Source organism: Mirounga leonina, unplaced genomic scaffold (genome assembly GCF_011800145.1).
Source record: "Mirounga leonina isolate KUSES-001 unplaced genomic scaffold, KU_Mleo_1.0 Mir_109, whole genome shotgun sequence".
NCBI lineage: Eukaryota > Metazoa > Chordata > Mammalia > Carnivora > Phocidae > Mirounga > Mirounga leonina.
In genome coordinates this window covers 2,687,324-2,711,098 of record NW_023270244.1, presented here as the reverse complement: position 1 = coordinate 2,711,098, position 23,775 = coordinate 2,687,324, and the positions used below count along the sequence as shown (strand labels likewise).

Genomic DNA, 23,775 nt, shown 5'->3' with positions numbered 1-23,775 from the left:
CCAGCCAGAGCACAGCGCAGCAAGATCATAAATCACTCTTACCTTTTACTCGGCTTGCCAACCTTAAGATACATTTTCAAAAATTGGGGGTATTTGCATTTTTTCAAATTCCACACGGGTTTAAACATAACTTTATAGTATTTGACATTTGCATAAATTCACACAAATACAACCACAGTGTATGTCAGTAGGTTATCTGGGTTTTAATGTGTCCATAAATACTGCTTTAAACTGAAGACCATAAATAGCGGATGGTGAACAAGCAAAGAAGCAATAGCCTTGTACAGCACCCGATGACCCAAAGTGGTTTTGGCAGCAAAATCAAACACAGGAATACTTTTTAAATTCATTTGCTCCACATGGCAAAAGGAGGAAGTAAAATATCTGGCTAATACCTAATATTTAAATCCTAGACGAAACATTTCAGTGCAAATAGGGAAGTGCTTTATTTACTCTGATCCAAGTCAAAGGTAGTTGGATAATTAGTTTTCTTTAAACAACATTCAGCTTTGCTGACATCTCATTTTCCAAAAGCAGCTGTTAGCCAAATATAGTATTGTTTATTCACTCCCCGGAAGGCTGTTTTTAAAAAGTGCTTCTTCTGGTAAATATGTTGCATCACATAATTGGAGATAACAGGAAAAGTAGGAGTTGCTGTTTGGATTTAAATAAACATCTGCTCAAAAGTCCAGTTGTCTGCGAATAATTCTTTTATTTTTTGCCATTAGGCACATTGAATTGTTTATTCCTCACTTGTGGGCCATGTTAGGAAATATTCCAAACATGATAACACATGAGATATTTCTCTTGAAAAATGATAAAAGAGATGAAGTTGAGCTCTTTGCCTTTTTCTTTTATTATACATGTCAGCTAATATATGTTAGCTATTCCAGTGCCGGAGACCTTTATGAATATGTAATATTAACTAGCACAATGTTTATCTTATACTTAAATTGCAGTGGGATCAAGTTTTTTGTTTTTAGAAAGTGTCACTTAAAAATTACCCGTAGCATCTGAGTTAAGTCCCAGATTATCCTCTGAAGGGGCGCAGAGAATGAGAATTGCTATTGCTTTTGCAAACAACACTCAGTTCCTACCGTGCACCGTGTGCTTGGCTTGCATGTGCTACTTGCATGGTTGGCTATTTCCCTTCTAATTTCTAGGAAGTGAAAATGTATGTAACTTTCTCTGATCCAACTTACTATTTTCTCCTGATTACTTGGGTTTTCTCCTGCCTGAATATTTCATCCTTAAAATACATTTCTTTCTTGACTCCATTATTGACCCAAATTCACTGTCAGAGCCAATCTAAAACAGTAGAAATCTCCTTAAACTGGAAATCAGAAAGCCTACGTTCTAATTCTCACTCTATTGCTAAAATCCACAGGTTCCTCCTGGCGAAAATAAGGATTAAATTGATGTCTGAGAGACCCCATTCAATTCTACAAGTTTATTTCACTAACTAATTAATATAATTCATTGCTTAAAGTGGGTGGGTCACACAGTGAATGCCAAAATTTGGGGCAAGGAAGGTGAGATTTGTTTGTTCTTTAGAGATATCCAACCTGCTATGACCTTCTAGTTAGCAAGGCTAATTAAGAGGTCCCAACATATAATTCACATTGCATTTGTCATCCAGTTCACGGGGCTTCAGACTGATGTTGACGGGTCAAAAAAACATTCTGTGCTCACCTGGGAATTTGCGATCTTTTTTATGTTCTGAGCCGTTTTCCATTAGTGCCTGTGCATGAGAAGTATTTCAAACAAGCCAAAAAGCACTTCTAAAACTATGTTCAAATTCTAGCAAGATTTAAGATGGAGCAAATGCTCTGCTTCCCATTTGGATCCTTGAACACACTTCATGAAGAACACATTTATATTTTCTTGCACATAAATATGTTTGTCATAATACCAGAACCATTGAGACAAATGGCTATGTTCAGCTGGGAAATGTATCTTTTCTCTCTGTATTATAAAGAATGTGTTATGGTATAATTATTCTTGTGGTTTTATAGTTCAGGGCACTCTTATAGTATAGGAAGCTTCTGTCTAGTGAAATAGCATATGCTAGTTAATTACTATAAAGCTCTTTGCAAATATAAGGAACTACTAACACTCATTAGCAAATAAATTTTCCAAATACATTCTACTCATGTTATTGCATTATTTCCTTAACAGAGAAGTACAGCATGGTTGTGAAATCCTATCTCAAGGAAAAGAATGACTGCCTGTAGAAGAGTGGATTTTACAGATTTCTACTCCTGATAGAGTAGGTATCCATAACATAAACATTTCCCCAAAGTTTATAGGTTTTTTGAAAGGTCAATAGGCATACATTTATATCAGTACTATCCTACACAATCAGTACTAGAAGCTGCAGTGAAAACTATGATTATGAGCAATAAAGAGCTTTCAAAGAAGGAAGATATTTAATTATGCAGGAATTTGTAACTACAAGGGTGCTTAAATTGAGGGCTCCTTTAAAATTATTCATCCAGTTGCCTTTATGTTGACAGGGGAATTAGTCAGGACTCTGAGGTTTAAACAACAGAAGCCCAACTCAAACTAGATTAAGCTAGAACAAAACAAAACCCACAGTCCCTACACCTACAAGGAATACTGAGTGGCTCATACAATTTTAAAGCAGCCCTGCAGGAACCAGGGCTTCAGGACCAGAAGCAGGGACATCATGGTCCCAGGAATCTATTTATCACTTTGTCAGCTCAGGTAGCTCGAGTTGTGGTGAAGATGGCTCAGGATTCCAGTCATGTTCTCCCAAGTTAAAAATACCAGCAGAAAGAGCACTTCATTCTCTCAAGGTTTCTATAGCAAAAGGGACCCTGAGGGGTCTTGTTTAGGTCACTTGTCCACTCCTTGAACCAATTACTGCAGCTGGGTTGTGGCATACTATAGCTGATCCAATCTGGGTCATCCTTATGAACAAGGAGTGGAAAGCCAGAATTAAGAACCCCAATAGGACCACATGCTACAGTAGTGGGTTCCCCCAATACAAGGGGATATTGCCACCTAAAACAGGATAGGAAAATGGACTAGATTGAAAGCTGTTATCTTCCTCTGGTGACCTTGGACCTTTCAACCTTGACATGGAGGTTTTGGATAACCTGTCAGGAGCTTTGGTGCTAATGAAGAGACCTGCAGGCCCATCGTGTTGGTTTTGACAACCCTCAGTTTGGTGCTTCTTGGCATCTCGGCCGCCTTGGCTTTAGTTATTTGCCTGCCTTCTTCAGTGATTTCTTAAATTTGAAACGAGATACATGTTTTCTTTATGGATTTATCTAGGAACCAACATGATGCCATGGAAAGAGAACAGTTTGAAGCCAAAGCCCAGATCCCTCCTTGCTCTCGCATTTACGGGCCTTGTGGTCTTTGGTAGGTTACTTCGGCAGGTTCTACAAATCTTAGTTTCATCATCTGTAAAATGAATGCTTGTTCCCTTACAAGGTTGCTGTGAAAACACAGAGGAAATGTATGTAAAGCACAGTGGCTGCTCACAACACATGTCCAATTATAACTGAAGGCGAGGTGCCACTACCTCTGGGCAAACTTAAAGGACTGGAATCATGTCTAATGCTCCAGGTACTAGACCAAGGGCTGGGAGGATGAAGAACAAGACATGGCCCTGCCCTCACTGGACTTACACTTCAGTGAAGGAGAAAGTAAAAGAAGTGCTTTAAGAGGGAATGAGAAAAACTGCTAACTAAGCGTGCAAAGAAATTACCACGTGCTAGGAACCTCACCTACACCCTCTCCCCCACCTAGTGTTGCTATTTAATGGATTAAAGTAGCAATTACTGTAGCAGAAAAATAGCACTAACTGCCCAATTTTTTGTAATATATCGAAAAAAAGGACATTTAGGGCATCCTGGCAAAAATGGACATGTCCTATATATGCAGGATGCCTGGCAAGCCCATCTCTATTCCTGACGATGCTACAATCCTATTTCTGTATTATATAAATATATTACATATATTTACATAATTAAGTTCTGTGATCTCCACTGTACAAGTGAGGAAACCGACTCAGACACTGAGTAACTTATGCAAGGTCACAAACAGAAACGGCGGAAATGGGAGCCAAACCCTAATCTCTCCAGTTCTTTACATCACAGCATTCACTTTTGTCAACAATGACAATGGAAGGTTTAGGTTCAAATTCCAGTTCAACCTTTAAATGTATGCCTGGCTTTAGGTCCATTTCTCCTTCTGCACTTCCTGTACTTCCCTCTACAAACCCAACACGTGGGCCAAATAGGTTCCTTCTCTTCAGTTCTTTGCAATTCTGAGTACTAGTCATTAGTGATTCTTAAACTGTGGTCCCTGAAGCATCAGCATCATCACCTGGGAACTTGTTAAGAAAGCATATTCATTGCCACACAAAACCTACTGAAACCTGGGCATAGACCAGAAATCGGTTTTAACAAGCTCTCCAGGAGATCCGAATGCAAATTGCTAAAGCAGACCTTCAGCATTCTAAAGGAATATTACTATTGTGATACCTTTTCTCCTCTTCAACAACCAACTGTATGACTCGCAATACATTTCTTCTGAAGTTTTGTGGGGTTTTTTTTAAAAGATGTTTTATTTATTTGTCAGAGAGAGAGGGATCATGACCCGAGCTGAAGGCAGACACTTAACTGACTGAGCCACCCAGGCGTCCCTGAAGTTTTGTTTTTTTTTTTAAAGATTTTATTTATTTGAAAGAGAGAGAACACAAGTGGGGAGAGGAGCAGATGGAGGGGGGAAGCAGACTCCCCACTGAGCAGGGAGCATGACGCGGCGCTCGATCCCAGAACCCTGAGATCATGACCTGAGCTGAAGGCAGACGCTTAATCGAATGAGCCACGCAGGCGCCCCTCTTCTGAAGTTAAGATATCTTAAAAAGTTGAAATTTACACTAAGGCACAGGATTAAAAGATCTACTTTTGCTTCCAAACACCTCATTAAACTTCACCAAATGAACTAAAATTACAATGCTTTCCAATACCATTACTACCCCAACTTTGCCTTCTTTTAGATACTACTTTTAAGTCAGAAATACTTCTCCCTCTTCTAGGTCTTTACTTTTTATCCCTCCATCCTTCCCTTTCCCTTTAGTCATTCAATACTCTATCCATTTTGGCCCAACCCTATTTAAACAATGCCCACTACTCTCTTCACTCCACACACATTCCTAGTTGTCTCTGTTCCATCCACCTGCAAAATGTCTCTATGGTCCTATGCAATGCCTCCAGTTTGAATGTGGCAATTACTTAAGCGATGGGCCTGAAGTTGACCCTATTATAAAGTACAGTTTGCTAACGGCACCGATATAAAAAGTTTGTTCCATTCAACAGAATTTTCCAGTTAAAAATTATTTTGCTATTTAACAGTTATTTAAGCCTGTTAATCCAAGTCCCCAAAAGACCTCTTATTGGGCCATCTTATTAACTCAACTCTAAAATTCTATCATTTTCCCCAAAACATTAAATTTATATATGTATGTCCCCAAGATTTTATTGTACATTATGTATTAACCTCTGTATTAACTGCTTATATATTTAAACTCAAAAAACAAACAAAAAAAAACCAAAAAACCCTCCTGTAAATACTAGGGACAATGCTAACATACGGCAATTGTCACAGTGCTATATACTCAAGTATATGAAAATCTTACACTGGTGACAAAATATATAGCTATCTCCCCTCACTAAAGAGTACAGACTGAAACAGAAATAGAACAAGTTAAAGATACTGCATGATGCAATGAAGTTTTAAGACAACTAAAACTAGATGTAGGTCCAAATTCGTTAAACTCCCCACCGACTGATAACTGGCATCAGAATCAGCTTGGGCAACTTCTGAAAAAAATAGTTTCCAGGACACATTTCCCAGTTTTCAACTTCAGAATTGTTCATGGTAGGACTAGAATTAGTCTCAGGTGTTTCTAGTGTACAACAGATTGGAGAATTACTGGCCCAGAGACACATTCCATTTTAAAATTAATCAGAAGTACCATAGCACAAGCCAATTAAAAAATATGCATGAGATGAGGGAGGACCCAATTCAGTAGCTTTTCACCCAGCCACTGAAGCTGACATAAACACTTTCGTCAGACTCCACAAATAAGTAGGATGCTCATTATAGCAGTTGATCGCACTTGTTCCACCATCTCATTTCCCTGGTCCACAAAGTCGGTTCTAAATTGACGACTTACTGACTTTCATGGAGCAATCACAGTGAGGCTGCATGCTGCTTCTACCAAATCCACAAAGCCCCAAACACCTGTAACCCTCATGTATCTATACATCACTGAAACCAAAATACCAAGAAATAATTATAGAAGATACACTGAGTTTCTAGTCTACACTGGGGAGGGTCATGATTAAGAATGGTCCTGAACCACTATAGGATTGCAATCCACAATTTGAAAAACAGAGCCAGTTCAACTCTTTATAGGTAAGAAAACTCAAGTCTGTAGGTATGTCATTTCACCATCTCAATTAAATCTTTTGTGTGACCTTTCATTTACCAAATTCCCACCATGAAATCGTAACTCTTTACAATGTGACCCCAAACAACTTCCATCTCTAGGTTCTGCATTCTCTAATTGCAGGCTGGCTTCTACCAAAGGACCTAGAACAAGGCCACCAAACCTCTGATCTTACAAATCCCATTGCCAAAAAAAAAACCACACTTTCTCCTACAGAGTGCAAAAATTCCAAGACAATATAAATTAAGTAGATCACACATTACATATGCAACCAATAACACAGGAATGCCCATTCCAGCCTTAGGTAACCGGGAAGAAAAATAGATGGTTATAGTTAGATAACAGATAGATGTACACGAAAAAGTTTAAAACTTCTTATAGAAATTTCTCTTGGCTATAACAAATAATTTAAATTAGGCTCCTTATAGATAGGAATCACAACAAACAGCATTATTAATTTAACAATTCCTAAAGCTAGTGATTTTAGCTAAATACTTGTATATTAGAACCTTCTAAGGCTGCTAAAAGGCAAAATTATGTCAAAATTTGCAAATAGATTTTAAGTCAGACTTGAAAGCCAAGATGAGCAACTCCTTTTTCTAGTTATTACCTCTGACCAAGGCATAAGAATTCACTTAGACAAATAACTTTAATAACCTACCTAAAATTAGGCTAGTTCATAAATTATCTAAACTATTCTTCCCTGCTGTGAGCAGCCCTTCATCTCTGACTGTAAAACTTAGAAAACTTTGGCATGCTCTAATGTTAGTTTCATAAGTTACTGAAAACCTCTATAAATTTAGCATCATTTCTCAAATCTGGATAGTCTTCTCATTCTGAATGCTTAAACATTTAGGTCATAAATTGAAATACCAGCAGAAAAAACTCATCTTTAGGCAGGTTGAACAGTTACCAATTGGCAAGAAACTGACAAAATTCAAACACTCAGAGTATCAAAACACTTCAAAGCTTTACGAACTTTGAACTTAGCACACTTCCCTAAATTTTAGTGGTTCCAACTACCGGAAAACCAGACTCTAAGGTTTGCGATGATTTAAATTAACTCAAAATTTTTGCAATTCCTGACATCAAAACTAGATTTATAGTTTTATTATGGTAACAAAGTTGTTACAGTGAGATCTATAAACATATACAGAATTATTATATTTAAATTCATATAGAACAATATTTACATTTTTAAGTTACACTTTTGAAATCAGAAGATGAAGTACAGCTTAAGTTTACAACAAAGAAAAGAAAAACACACAAAACAAAAACAGACAAAGTTAGCAGTAAAAATATAACTATCTGTTCTTGATACGTGGGAAACTCTTTGTCAGAAAGCTACATCTTCTTAATCTGATTGTCCAAATCATTAAAATATGGATGATTCAGTGCCATTTTGCCAGAAATTCGTTTGGCAGGATCATAGACTAACATTTTCTGGGGGTGTGGGGGGGGAGATAAAAAGCAAAAAAGGTTTTTATTAAGAAATGAACCATAAAAAAAATTTCCATAAAGCCTTAATTTCTCTACCAATAAGCCATAAGTTAATAATTTTAATTAAAAAAACAACTAAATGAACATTTCCATTAGTTCAATACCAAACCACATAAATGCCTCATCCTCCATATTTCACCCTCTAGCTCTAAAATAACTTATTCCTTAAATTACAGATATCTCAACAACCTCTTTTTGCTACAAATCATGCTTTAAGACACAAGCATTCAGAGATAGCTTTAAAACCAGGACATAAATTTAAGAAAGATATCTAGTTAATTATATTTACTTTGAGAATTAAATGGCCATCTGAGTTATTTATAACATTGTTGAAATGGTGGCAATTAACTATAGTGGTTTCTAATGTAGCTTCCAGCAAGTTCCAAATAAAAACAAAACCAGAGCACAATGTGTTATAAACATAGTTAAAATGAGTCAGTAAATGAATTATAGTCAGACAACCTAGTATTAAAGTTTTAATTTACACATCACCAGAAAAGACTGTATAAAGTTTAATATTGATCTTAAATTTTATCTTAAACATTAATCTTAAAGAAAACCAAATCAATAAGCAGACTAGATATACTTTTACTATCTAGTAACCCTCTGAGCTCTTATCATGTAACAAGCACTATATTAAGTGCTTGGCACATATGATGTTACTTAATCCTCACCGCAAAAGCTAAGTACTGGTCCCATTTTACAATGAGGACACTGAGGCTCAAGGGTTAAGTAACTTGCCCAAGTTCTTAGAACTAAGGAGTTTAAATCTAAAACGAAGTCTGAGGATTTACAGCAGCGGTTCTCATCTGGGTGAGACTTTGCCTGTCAGGGGACATATGACAGTGTCTGGAGACATTTTGGGTTGTCACAAGTGAGAGGAATATGATCCTGGTAGCTATGGGATGGAGGACTGGGATGCTGTTAAATATCTTGTAATGTACAGGACAGCCCCTAGTATCAAAACATGATCCAGTCCAAGAGGTCAATACCAGCTAGACTAAGGAACCATGATTTACAGTATTTGATTTTTGTTTCATTGACTGAAGTGAAATTCTTTGTGTTCAAAAATTACAGACGTTAAAAAGACAGATTGGGCCCAGGATAAGGAACACTTTCTAAGTCAAATCAACAACTGATAATATAAAATATGTGAATGACAGATAAAGGACTTTGGACTTCACTAATTCACTTAATTATTAGTTAAAGCATAAAGCAATTTGGAAATCTGAGCTGAATTTGGTAGCATAATGATTTATAAATTCTGAAAGGAGCCCAAAGACCAATTAGAAGGTTTACAGGATAATAGAACAATATACATATTTTTTTTGTTCAGTAACCTACACAAACCTTATTTTCTTCTGTCATTACATTAGCTGAGATTCATAAAAATTAGTTCTGTCTAAAAGCTCAATATTTAAATACTGTTCTAAAACAATTTTCTTAAAGCCTACCTTCTTAAAGGCCTACCTAGGACAATTTATTTTATCCTAATAGATTTTTTTGTCTTGCTTTTAAAGAAAACAACTATTACTTGGGAATGGCAATGTAGTAAAGGGGAAAGATTTTTAAGAACTACGTTAGTCCTTCTACTAACCTTTCTGATATACATGAGGCACAAAGTGAGAAATTCATGAGTTCATGCAGTAAAAGGCTTCAAAAACTAAAAATATCAAGCAATAAGGAAAACACCTATGTCTCAGATAAACTAAAAAGTTGTAAACACCGAGATAAAAAGTTAGAAAGGAAGGCTACTACGAACCAGCTACTTAAAAATAATTAAGGCATATTAAGCCTGGCCTCTCCTTCACAGAGCATCTGTAGCTACCTAACAGATTAAAAACTCAAACAAACAACAACTAATGCTAAAACCTCCTCTCAAAACCACTCGTGTTTCTTGGAATCTAAAATGGAGCTAGTAATACAATAAACATAACAGGCGTAATAGTTATGTGCCTAGCTCAATATATGTTGGTTTTCTATTTCCCAGGTAAAGGAAATGAATTGAGCACATTCAGAATCAAAAATGCTGAAGTCAGTATAAAGGGTCTCCTTACCGAGAGCAGATCCAAGCCATTTTCATCCAAGTTTTTAACATGGGATGCCAGGCTTCCTGGTTTCCACTTGGGAAATGTATTCTTATAGTCCTGTAAAGATTCCACTTCTGGCCACACTTCATTATTGGGAGTGCCCAAAGCTCTAAAAGGGTATAGCAAAACAAGAAATTATTAGTTAAAGCATAAATATAATCTTAATATTACAATACATGTTGCCTTCATTATTATTTCACTTGAAATTTTAAAGTTCTTTTTTTTTTTTAAGATTTTATTTATTGGGGCGCCTGGGTGGCTCAGTCGTTAAGCGTCTGCCTTCGGCTCAGGTCATGATCCCGGGGTCCTGGAATCGAGCCCCGCATCGGGCTCCCTGCTCGGCGGGAAGCCTGCTTCTCCCTCTCCTGCTCCCCCTGCTCGTGTTCCCTCTCTCGCTGTGTCTCTCTCTGTCAAATAAATAAATAAAATCTTTAAAAAAAAAAAAAAATATTTTATTTATTTATTTGAGAGAGAATAAGATAGAGCATGAGAGGGGGGAGGGTCAGAGAGAGAAGCAGAGTCCCCGCTGAGCGGTGAGCCCGATGAGGGACTCAATCCCGGGACTCCAGGATCATGACCTGAGCCAAAGGCAGTTGATTAACCAACTGAGTCACCCAGGCGCCCCCGAAATTTTAAAGTTCTTAAAAAGACAAAATACCTGAAAATTCTGAAGAGTTGATCGATTTCTGAATCCCCATGGAAAAGTGGTTTCTTGGTTGCTAATTCTGCAAATATGGTGCCTATACTCCAAATGTCAACTGGAGTCGAGTAGCGAGCTGACCCCAGCAATACTTCTGGCGATCTATACCAGAGTGTTACCACCTATTACAAAGCAAATTTTTACACTGAATAAATGCAGTGCATTAAATTACTAAATATACACTTTTATATTTCAGTAGGACTGTCCTTTAAAAGGTTCCATGGTTGCCTCTGATAACATTGCTTGAAAGTCAACTAACTATACACAAAATAATAAATGGAAGATAAATATTTCATTTGTAAGTTCTATTCATGAGGGGGTTAAAAAAAAACAAAACAAACATCAGATAAAAGCATACCAGCTCTTTTCTTGCTTTTCAAATCATTAAAGTCCAAGAATCAAAATAGTCAAGACAGCATTCACTTAAAAAAAAAAAAAGCCACTGATAATGGATTTGGGTGTGACACTGTACAATGCACGTACATACACTGCTTACATGCTAAAAACATGAGCAAGTCAAATAAGTTTATTAGTGGTCAGAGCTGATCTACTATTTTAGTATCTATAATTTATCACGATGGTAAAAATATCATCTCTAACTTAATGAGGTCAGTAGCAACTGTTTAAGCCAATGGGAACCAAATAATCTTTACTTTTTTATACAGCCATAGGAAAAATGATGAAAATAAGCCAATACATCTAACCAAATGAACAATGTTATAAGTTCTGATTTGGAGATAGTCTTTGGGCTCAGGGATAGACAATGCCACAGAAAACCATCTTCCAGAAGTCCTTTACTATAGAAGTCAACACTCTCTTTCCCTCTGGAAGTAACAAATGAAATGCCAAGTCATCTGTGGAACATGGACAAAACTTGATTATATTCAGTAGTTTCTAAATATGTCTGAAACAGTAACCCATAAGCAACAAAACCTCTCTTTTACCAATTTGTGTACCAGAGAGGATCCAATCAGGAGACAGAAACTACACGGTGATTTGCTTGGGGAAGGTTTACTAAGAAGGATTATTAAACAAAAGAGGGTTAGAAAAAGAGACTAACTAATAAGGAATAACTCTTAGAACTGTAGCAAGGAAAACCCCTTCCTCCGGCAGTGCCTCTCCCCACACCTGCTACAGCCATCACGCTTGTGGGCAAAGAAAGAATATTTAAAGGCCCCATTAGATTTTCACATAGCATGCAATGAAGAGTGAGTTTGGAGCTGAGAGGCAATAAATTCATGCTGGCAGGATGGAAATCTTTCTTATTGAGTGTTTGACTTAATGAACAAATACAGAAAACAAGCCAGCAATCACAATTACTCAAAAGCACCAAAAAACACTATTCTACATACCTCATGTGTGTATACTCTAATAGGTATTCCAAAAGCTCTGGCAAGGCCAAAATCAGCCAGTTTAATTGTTCCTTTGTCATCAATCAATAGATTTTGAGGTTTTAAGTCTCTGTGCAGAACTCTTCTGGAGTGGCAAAACACAATCCCTTGTAGGATTTGGTACAAATAACTCTGGAAGAAGGAAATTAGTTAGAAACTTAACTGTCCCACATAATGATTTTCTAAATAATCTTGGTGGGTTTGTTTCTAAGATATAAGAAATTATAATGCAGGGAAATAATTTAACGACCACAAAAGCTTTCAGGCATTTGAGACTAACAAGCAGCATTTGGGGGTGGGAAGCCCATTGATATACAGTATCATGTTTGTATACCTGAGACAAAGATATTTTCCTTATGGACACATCCATATCCATATGAACTCATTTAGTCTTCTACTATTTTTTGTACCCAATTCTTAAGTTCTGTAGTTTTTTAAAGATTTTACTTATTTACTTGAGAGAGAAAGTGAGAGACAGAGCACAAGTGGAGGGGGAGGGGCAGACGGAGAGGGAGCAGCCAACTCCCCACTGAGCAGGGAGCTGGACACGGGGCTCAATCCCAGGACCCGGAGCCGAAGGCAGATGCTTAACCAACTGAGCCACCGGGGCGCCCCACAGACAGTTTTTTAAACTTTAGTCTATATGTTTATAGCAACTCTTTTTATTTTGAATAAGGTTGGTCCATTTCTATTTCTTATCATTACATATTAATTTCTTCTTTGGAAACACTAGTCATAGATTCCAAAAGAAATAACAAACAGGATATTATGATTATATATTTAAATAAAGGTAATTATCATAACATGCTATTTATTAGTTCAGAGAAAAATATTGTGTAAGACAGGTGTTGCCAGACAATGTAATTGTCATTTGAAGCAACAGGGGTATTACAGAAATATAAAGTACACATAGCAATAGTATTGACTTAAAAAGTTCAAAATTACAAATAATACATAAAATCAACTGTTAGAAAAACAAAAAAAAAAAGACTGAATTGACTGGGGCGTCTGGCTGGCCCAGTCAGAACAGAGTGCGACTCTTGAGTCTGAGCCCCACATTGGGAGTAGAGATTACTTAAAATAATATTTTTAAAAAAGAATTACGTATAGGCTGTTTATAAATAGCTAAAAATGAAAAATTATTAAATGAGATACAAAATGATAATATGTTTTCACATAATGGACTGATAAAATATTTACAAGATTGATAGAAGTAGGTGCTAAAAAAAATAACTGTCACACACCACGATGAGTAAAGTGCTACTATTGTTTAGAGGGCAACTGGCATTATCAAGATTTTAAATGTAAATGAACATCTTCAACTCACTGATTAAAGCTATAAGAATTTATTCTAGGGGCACCTGGGTGGCTCAGTCAGTTAAGCATCCAACTCTTGGTTGCAGCTCAGGTCAAGATCTCAGGGTTGTGAGACTGAGCCCCAAGTCCAGCTCCGCACACAGCACGGAGTCTGCTTGTCCCTTTCCCTCTGCTCCTCCCCACGACTCTCGTGCACTCGCTGGTACTCTTATCAAATAAATAAAATCTAAAAAAAAAAAAATAGAATTTATTCTATAAAGTTGCAAATGACCACAAATAAACATAAGGATTGGGCGCCTGGGTGGCTCAGATGGTTAAGCGTCTGCCTTCGGCTCAGGTCATGATCCCGGGGTCCTGGGATCGAGTCCCGCATCGGGCTCCCTGCTCCTTGGGAGCCTGCTTCTCCCTCTGCCTCTCTCTCTCTGTCTCTCATGAATAAATAAATAAACTCTTTAAAAAAAATAAATAAAAATAAAAAAATAAACATAAGGATTCACTGGGGCATGGTTCATGAGAGCATAAATCACCGAGTTGGAATACGACTTCAATGTCTATCAGTATGGAATTGGTTTAAATAATTAGATCAGGGGTGTCTGGGTGACTCAGTCAGTTAAGCGTCTGCCTTTGGCTCAGGGCTCAAGTCATGATCTCAGGGTCCTGGGATTGAGCCCTGCTTTGGGGAGGGGGGGGGTGGTCCCTGCTCAGCAAGGAGTCTGCTTCTCCCTCTCCCTCTGCCCCTACCCCCTGCTCGTTCTCACTCTCAAATAAATAAATAAAATCTTTAAAAATAAATAATTAGATCAAACATTTAGATAGATGGGCAACCTATGCTGAATGTCTCACAGAAAAAGGGTTTTACCGTTCTGTAAAACAGTGTATGTGTATATACAAAGTTGACATACAAGCATCTGTAAGACTACTAAAAAACTAACAATGGCTACCTACCCCTGAGGAGTGGTTTGGTATTGGTACAGTTAAAGGAAAGACACATCTACTTTATAGATTACAGTGCTTTAAAAAAAAAAAATGATACATTTATAATTTAACTGAAATATAATGTCAACAATAAATTAAAACATTCAAAACCAGAATAAAATAAAACCACTTGCTGTCATTACCCTACCAAGCTTGTTACATTGTTTTACACACAGCTGACGGCCAAATAAAGACCAAAATATCCTAGTTTCCAACAATGGAATACATACTTAATGGTTTTATGTTATCCCAGGCACTGCTTTTCACTTTATAACTAGAAGCACTATCTACTAATAAAAAGGGTAACTTTAATCTATACACTGTGGAAGAAAAATATTTTCTTCCTCTTTCTACTAACATTTTTTCTAAGCATATTCCCCCAAAATACAGAACTTCTAGAGTAGACCCTTTACACTCAGAGGATAAATACTAATAAAATTAAGTAAGATAAATACTAATAAATTTAGTAAGTGGATAAATACTAATAAAATTAAATAAGCTTCTTACCTTAACAAGTGAAGAATCCATGAACTGACCAGGAGGGATGGAATCTAAGTATTTCTTGAGATCCATGGAAAGGAATTCAAAGATGAGATATAACCTGGCATCTTGCATAAGCACATCTTGAAGACTAGAGAATAAAATAATCATGTGGAAAAAAAAATCTACCGAACATTTTCGACCTCTCACAAAATAAAACTTCCGTAAATTTAACAATGGTTATCACAGAAAGTGAGACTGTAAGAAATTTTCTATAACAAAAAATACATAGTTTTGGGAAAGAAAAGATGGTAGCTTCCCTAGTAGTGAAAACCTTTAGTACTAAACTAGAATTTGAGAAAGGACATTCAGGACAGCAAATGAAAATTAAGTCATATTATGCTGAAGGTGCTAACTATTAAATCACTTATATTTCAAAAGAACATTTCTTTTAAAAAAAAGACATTTAGAACATTTTTAGGTTGACTGTTGCTCAGACCTTGTCTTTCCAATGAAGTAAATTATAGAAATAAATTTTAAAATTTACTAGGAACCCTTAACAGTTGCTCACTATTTCCAGCCCCAGAAAAATGCAATTAAACCCTAACTTGGACTATTAGGAAACAAATCCCCAAACACCAATCCAAATACTTAAAGAAAAAAATTTTTTTTCATCTGACCTAGCTACCTGTCTTAGGACTCTGACTAAGGGGTCTTCAAGGACCAGAGCTCAGATTGGTATCGGTGATAAAGGTCTGTGAAAAAGGATTTCCTTTTCTCCCTTGGCCAGTTTACCTTGATTTTCCAGCCCCCAATACAAATCTCTTATTACCAAGCTCCTCTAACTTTGTTCCTGCTTTAAGCCTATTCTTCCTATGCCTGGCATTCCCACTGAACAAAAATAGTAGAGTTCTATTCCGCTCAGCAAAGTTAGACCAGATATTAAGCAAATGTAAAAATTTCCACATTGAAATTCACATTTGAAATAGTATGCGGAAAATGGTTTAAATTCAGATATACCATACCTGACTATATTTGGATGACGAAGTTCTTTTAATAGAGAAATTTCCCGAATTGCAGTACTAGGAACCCCTTCCTCTTCACTTTCTAGTCTGATTTTCTTCATGGCTACCACTTGACCTGTAGTTTTGTGTCTACCCTTATACACAACTCCATAGGTACCTGAAACAGACAAAGTAAATGTCTACTATATGAAACCCTCCACAAACTAAGATTTTAAAAAATGACTGATCCCATTAAGTGTCACATGATAGAAATGTCTACTGTGACCAGATAGGAAGTGTCTTACTCATAATTATACCCTCATCACTTCCAAAAAGAAACTGAGGCTAACTACAAGCTATCATGTCTATAGTTTAGAAATAAAATTCATGTAGTTGTCACAATTTTCCCATACATTTAAATTACCAATAATTTCCCAGCACATTTTAGAGAAGAAAAGAAAATGGATCCTTTGCCGATTGAGATTTATCTCCTTTCAAATATCCCACCCAACAATAAAGCAGGCATAAAATATAGGGTGAAGATGATTTGGGCTGAGGAATTATTAATAGGAGTCACTGTCACACTTTCAGAAAACTGTAGGAGTGTTTTATGCATTTCAAATAGAAAAAATGGAGCTAAAATATTTTACTAAATATTTGGGAAATATTTAGCAAATTTAGTAAATTTAATAAAGTTCAAAATATCTACTATATAGTATGAAAGCCTCACACCCATTTGGAAGTTAACAAGAACACAGATTCTGATATATAAGCTTCAGATAATGAGCAACAATGTCAGTATAAGAAATCTTGGGCAGGAGGAGGGTGGATACAGAGAACAGAAGCGGCAATATTAAGAGAGATGAACTAGTTTAAAAAGTTCATATACAATGGGATGCCTGGGTGACTCAGTTGGTTTAGGTCTGTCTTCGGCTCAGGTCATGACCCCAGGACCCTGGGATCAAGTCCAGCATTGGGGGGGGGGGGGTCCTTGCTCAGCGGGGAGCCTGCTTCTCCTTCTGCCTGCCACCCCCCCTCTGCTTGTATGCTCACTCTCACTCCCCCCAAAAATAAATATGCATAAACCTTAAATTTAAAAAAATTCATATACAGGATACATTTAGTCCCAGATAAGTGCTCCTTTTTTTTTTTTTTTTAAAGATTTTTATTTATTTGACAGAGAGAGACACATTGAGAGAAGGAACGAACAAGCAGGGGGAGTGGGAGAGGGAGAAGCAGGCTTCCCATAGAACAGGGAGCCCAATGCGGGGCTCGATCCCAGAACCCTGGGATCATGACCTAAGTCAAAGGCAGATGCTTAACGACTGAGCCACCCAGGTGCCCCGAGATAAGTGCTTTTTAAAACTGTGGTTGGAGGGGTGCCCAGCTGGCTCAGTAGGCAGAGCATGACCTTGATCTCAGGGTCGTGAGGTTAAGCCCCATGTTGGGTGTGGAGCTTACTTAAAAACTAAATAAAATCTTAAATAAACAGATAAATAAAAATTTTAAATTCAGGTTGGAAAATATAGGGAGATCTTGAACTTCTTGACTACATAAAATTCTGAATAACCTGCTATTTCTCTGTACAACGGTTTAACTTCAAAAGCGATTAGAGTCCATTTTTCTAAGGAGATCTATAGTTTTATCAGTTTCTCCAAAGGTAGCAATATTTCAAAAAAGGCTAAGAACTACTATCAAATTATCTCCTGGCTTAATTAGAATATTAAGGATGGTTTGGTGATGTTACATAAACTTTGTTCTAATTGTGTTTTAAACAGAGAAATTCTATACAATTGTCTGCCTTCCTAAATAGTGGTATGATTTTAAAGACATAATTGACCTAGGAGCCTAAAATTTTACATTATTTTGACTAAATTTGGGTTAAGTGTGACTTTTGGATAACCAAAGTTATTCCAGATTTAAAAAACCCTGAGATTATGCTAAGTGAAATAAGTCAAGCAGAGAAAGTCAATTATCATATGGTTTCACTTATTTGTGGAACATAAGGAATAACATGGAGGACATTAGGAGAAGGAAGGGAAAAATGGGGGGGTGGGGGAATTGGAGGGAGAGATGAACCATGAGACTATGGACTCTGAGAAACAAGCAGGGTTTTAGAGGGGAGGGGGGAGGGGGGATTGGTTAGCCCAGTGATGGATATTAAGGAGGGCACGTACTGCATGGAGCATTGGGTGTTATAAGAAAACAATGGATCGTGGTTCACCACATCAAAAACTAATGATGTATTGTATGGTGACTAACATAACATAATAAAATTAAAAAAAAAAAAAAAACAACCCTGATTTTATTGATCTTCACAACCATCCTTAAAAATAACCTTCTGTTCAATTAAAGTCTGTCCATTTTTTGGATATAAATTATTCTTGCATCAAAAACCACAAAAGTAGGTAAGTCAGTAGCACAATTACCGGGCACACTGTTAAAGCAAATTCAAGATTCGTCAATTGCATAATAAGCAGTGAATGGTAAATTCAGAACTAATTTTTTCCCCTACTATTCCTCTCTCTCCTGTACAATCTCATCTGGGCCTAAAATTTACTTATAACAATTAACTAACTTATATCTAACCCTTAGTATTTATTCAATTTTAGACATCACAATGCTCTCTCTTCTGACTCTATGAACCATTACCACTCTTATAACTACTAGTACAGAGCTCTAGTTAAACAAAGCAGAATGATTCTGCTGGTTAAGCACCAAAAATTATTTATGAAATGCATAATATATACTCTGAAATGAACTACACATTATTATATTTTTTAAAAAGATTTTATTTATTTGACAGAGAGCACAAGCAGGGGAAGCGGCAGGCAGAGGGAGAGGGAGAAGCAGGCTCCCTGCTGAGCAGGAAGCCAGATGTGGGACTCATGATCCCAGGACTCTGGGATCATGACCTGAGCCAAAGGCAGATGCTTAACCAAATGAGCCACCCAACCACCCTGAACTACACATTATTAAATTAAAAAAATAATGTTAGTTATGGTCAAGTGCTGGAGACTCTAAATGGTAAGCATAAAAACTTTAATCAAATTTTTATTGAGTGAATAAAGGCCAAGTTAGGTTCCACATCATGGATATAGCTACTCTCTATGATCCAAAAAGATGTTTTCTTATAACAGAATGTGACAACACTCAGATCTTTGTAATTCAGAAGAAACCAGAGAACACCTTTGTAATAACTAAAACAAGAAAAGTCTAGATGTATTTAAGAAATGAATCAAGTTGTCAAAAAACTCAAGTGTCAAGGTGGAAAAGTCAGGATGACTATTCTAAATTAGAAAAAGATTAAGGAGACATTAGTCACCAAATGAAATGCATGACATTGGCTAGTTCTTCAGAAGATACATACAAAAGTATTTAGTAGTAAAGCACATCTCTACAACTTACTTTACATGGGTCAAAAGAAAAACAAAATGCTAAAAACACACACAGATAATAAAGTAAATGTGACAAAATTAACATCTTGGTAAAAGGTATTACAGGTTCATTGAATTTATCTTTCAACTTCTCTATGTTTGGAAATAAAATAAAGTTGAGGGAAAGAAATTTAACTTTTCAAATTGTTACTTTAATGCTAGTAGAATTTGACCAGGTATCTGGCAAACCAAAAGAAAATACTGTGTGAAAGGTATCATCTAGGCCTTAAATTATTCATACAATTTATTTTTTCAAAAACGTGTCCACCACAAAATCCAAAACAGCCAGGCACTGGAGTAGTCAACACAATACAAACCAGAAAAAGAAACAGAAGAAAACACACAAAGAAAAGTAGATAATGTTATTATCAAATATTTTAATATCTCCAATAGTGCTAGACACTACTGCCAAGTCCTGTTCAAACACTTATGAACAAGACAAAATCCCAAACTTCATAAAGCTTACTTACAATGTAGTAAAGAAAAAGGATATTAAGGATAACAAAAAGGGAACTACAAAATGCACTTGGACTAGAACAAGGAGATGAAAGTGAAGGCAGCAGAGAGTGGCTTTCAAGGTGAAAGAACAGCCATTGCCAAAAGCCCAGGGGTCAGTGAATTGGGAATATGAGGACATCATGTAGTAGAATGGAATCTTTTAACTCCAGGAAATAAGACTACATTTGAAATTATACTCTTTACTGCTTGTATTTCAATTAGAGTACCTCTTCTCAAGAGTCAAATCTGTAGTCTCCTGCATGTTAGGAGTTCCAGAGTTTTAAAGAAAAACACATTTACACTTTAAGAATAACTTTTTGTTCCAAACTAAAAATCAGCACTCATTTAATTCTCTGGGGATTAAGAAAAACTCAAAGCAGAAGACAGTAGATATTTTCTTATTTTCAACTCAGAAACAAAATTAGCTTAATTGAGCGGGTATTACAAAGTATTTAAGTGATTTTTAAAAATATCATATAGTATTTGTAAGTTAAGAAAAAGAATAGATCTCTAAACCAATCACCACCTAAACTTATCATTACTATCTCACTAAATTCTTTCCAGTACTCCGCCCCCGGATTTTTAGTAGTATTCCTTATACAAATAGGGTTTGGGAACACACTAAAAATATACTAGTTGGAAATGTTCCTCAAACAGAACCTATCTAAATTGGACTCTAATAGCAAATTACTTTGTACAAGCTGTACCATTTGTTCCTAGAGTGTAGAATGTAAATACCAACTTAATAGAAACTTAGATATTCTGTTGGAAAAAAAGGCAAAGGGATACTTTTACTCTTCCATTTATGCCACATAAACATTCTTTAGAAACTTTAAGTACTACAGAAAGGAAATGAATGATTATATACAAGAGTTATTTGTTTTAAATTTGCTTAAACATGTACACATAACAGGTCATTTAAATCTAAGGAAACTAAATAGGAAATTTATTTAAATTGGTTTAATAGTCTATTGTACTAATTTACAAAGTTTAGGTAAAAATACTGATCTTAAAAATAATTGTATGAGACTAAAAGTACAGTATTAAACTTAACATAATTCTCCCGCTTCTCCTCATAGGTCAGCGCCTTCAGGATCACCTAACCTCTCCCCACCAACACACATACAAGGTATCAATAGTCTTCTCAAAATACAAATATTAAGTGTTTAGTATTTTAAAATGTAAGACTATTAGGGGGATGGAGAGGGTAGACAGGGAATCATATCAGAATAATTTCAACTTTCTTAAAATCTGAACATTTTACAAGTTACCATGTAAAGAACATATAATTAATGCACATTAGCACAGGATACCTTAAAGACTGGATTTTAATAAATATTTACATGTTTTCATGTCCCAGATTTATAGCATTACTAAATCATTTTTTAAAAACTTTATTATTAAAACCACTCACCTTCTCCAATTTTCTCTATTTTGGTATAATCTTCCATAGTTAATCAGCAGATTTGGTAGATCCTAAAATGAGAGGAAAAGCTGATTTGATCTCATGCCACTAACTCAAAAGGTGGTTTTTTTAATGAGATACAATATGTAAAGCATTTTCCAGTGTCTAGTGCAGTATTAATTTTCCATAAATATTAGTTATGTTAAAACAACACTTACAAAGGAAAGGACTTCTGCAATAAGATTTTTCCATCTTTGTTAGCTCTTAAAACACTAGGTCTGTATATCTTAACCAGCGTAATATTTAGCTTCTTCCAGTCAAATTAACCCTCAAATTCAGCTATCAACTTATCTATCCCTTCCAAACAAAAACCAGAAGTATGTTTTCTTTATGTAACACTTCTAAGGAGCACCAATGTGTGTCAGTTATACCCAAACACTTCCACAAATAATGTTATTGGACTCAATTTGTACTTTACATTTTTTTTTGAAGAAAATTCAAAAGGAAAAATATTTAAAGACACAAACAGAGAGCTAACGTGGCCACACTGCTCACCCATTAGCAAGATTGCTCAAATGTCAGTTGAAATGCTGACAAGGAGACATTCAAGACTTCCTCAGCTGAGAAGTTGGCCATTGAAACATCTTCAGAAGCCCAAGCATAATTACTCTGATTTTCTAACACACTCATCACTAAAATCATATATGAAGGTCACTGAGTAATTGACACTTAAGTTCTATCTCTCCCAGTCATCTTCAAAATCATTCCAGAAGTAGAGACAAACCTTTTTAAATGAACAAAATTGCACTACACTGGCCACGAGTGCCAATCTTAGATATTTTTTATTTTAATTTTACAAAACGGCAATAATTAGGATAATCACCTTTTTCTACAATATCCAGATTTACTATGCCTAAAGAACAGTAAAATTGTTGAGCTCACTTTGAACAATAAATTTCAAAGCTGGGTTTCATTCCCCTCTCTCCATTTTCCTGTTCTAACAATTTAATATAAAGGATGAAGCTTTAAAATGCCTTCTGAGGCTCTGTACTACTAGCAGCAGTATGTAAAACACCCACAGCTTCATCTCCTATCTAGAGACCTCCAGGTCTTTAAAGGAAGCAAGACGTGCACATTGGTAACCCTAGTATTAAACAAAAATTAAGGGATACTAAAACACACATATACGTATCTCTCGGCATTTCTTAGCTTTCCGCCTTGCATAGTATTTAACAGTCACCAAGCATAAAAGAAAAACGAAAAAATCCAAATTCCCTCTGGTTCTATCCTTGGCCAGGTGTTCTTAAAAGCTCTGGGGGCACAAGGGCCTTGGGCACGGAGGGAAGTCCGAGAAGGCCCACAAGTCAGTTCATCCGATCGGTGTTCCGGGACGGCCCGGCTTTGGGAACCGGCGTGGGTACCTGACCCAGGTGCGGTCTGGCTTTCCACCCCCGGAGGCTAGAGCAGAGCGCACGCGGGACCGGCCGGAACCGCAGGGCCTAGGACGGAGCCTGGAAATCCGCGTCGTCGAACCAGTGCAAGGGTTTGGCTTCACGCAGGACCCGAAAGTCTCCTCAGCCAGGTCGGCGGCCTCTTGGCGAGAACTGCCCACCGCGACCCCAGACTGCAACTCCGAGGCCAGGGCAGCCCCTGCCCTCCCCGCGGTAGGCCCGCCGGGTCTGGGCTCCCGCGAGCCTTCCGGGAAAGCCGGGCCCCGGCGTCGCTCACACGCCCAGGCCCCCGGGGCCCGAGTGAAGGCGCGGCCTAGCTTCCAGAGGCCCGGCCCCGCGCAGACCCCTGCTGCCCAGTCCGGCCTCCTAATACCACCCGGTTCCTCAATACTCCTTCTCCGGGGTCTCCGAGCAGGCCCCCGCCGAGTAGACGCCCCGTAGGCATGACCCTGACCTCAGCAACTCTACCCGGCTTATTATCCCGCGACGAAAGCGGCGGCGGCTACCACGTCGGCGTCGCTCTTGCCTCAACTTCCAAGAGCCAGCTTTGCAGCTAAGTGCGAGCTGTTTCAAACTCACCGCGCTAAAGGGCCCGGGGCCCACCAATCAGGTAGTCCGTAGACTTTCAAAGGAGCCAATCGGAGCCCAGCGACGCTTGGTGCTGGGCTTCCCGGGTGGCTGAAGCGCGAAAGAGAGTGGAAACGGCGGCTGGAGAAAAAGCAAGAGGGCGGGCGCCAACTGAGTCTGAGCGCAGGCGCTTTCTTTCATCGCAGGGGAGCGTCGTCCTACTGTTTCTGGTCGTCGGAAATCTACTGTTCGCCATGGGTCGGGTTTTTACCCTGCCAGTATTGGCACAGTTAAAACTTACTGCACTCAAATATCTCATCACAACACTGATACTACATTTACATTCAGATTCCATTATTTTCACTTCTAATACTTAAAGCTACTGTATATTTATGTTTTTCTAAGTGGATGATTTTCCGGCTGGGCCAAAGGAGCACATTTCACACACACACATATATATACTTTGTTTT

At 37.3% G+C, this 23,775-nt stretch overlaps 1 protein-coding gene across 4 annotated transcripts; it reads right to left on the bottom strand.

Annotated features, from left to right (window-relative positions):
* Nucleotides 1-7,573: 7,573 nt before the first annotated feature.
* Nucleotides 7,574-23,444, bottom strand: LOC118019992 (cyclin-dependent kinase 1). Of its 4 annotated transcripts, none has more exons than XM_035019770.1 (8): nt 23,318-23,444; nt 21,297-21,358; nt 15,969-16,125; nt 14,971-15,094; nt 12,133-12,303; nt 10,739-10,902; nt 10,048-10,189; nt 7,574-7,933 (listed from the first exon to the last, which is right to left on the bottom strand). In XM_035019770.1, exons 2-8 carry the CDS (start codon nt 21,331-21,333, stop codon nt 7,835-7,837), a joined length of 894 nt encoding a protein of 297 aa, XP_034875661.1. In that variant the 5' UTR covers nt 21,334-21,358; nt 23,318-23,444; the 3' UTR covers nt 7,574-7,834. The 4 variants fall into 4 exon arrangements, with proteins under 4 accessions (XP_034875661.1, XP_034875651.1, XP_034875680.1 ...); XM_035019760.1 differs by lacking the exon at nt 23,318-23,444 and adding an exon at nt 23,193-23,308; XM_035019789.1 differs by lacking the exon at nt 23,318-23,444 and adding an exon at nt 23,207-23,295.
* Between the last annotated feature and the right edge of the window lie 331 nt (nt 23,445-23,775).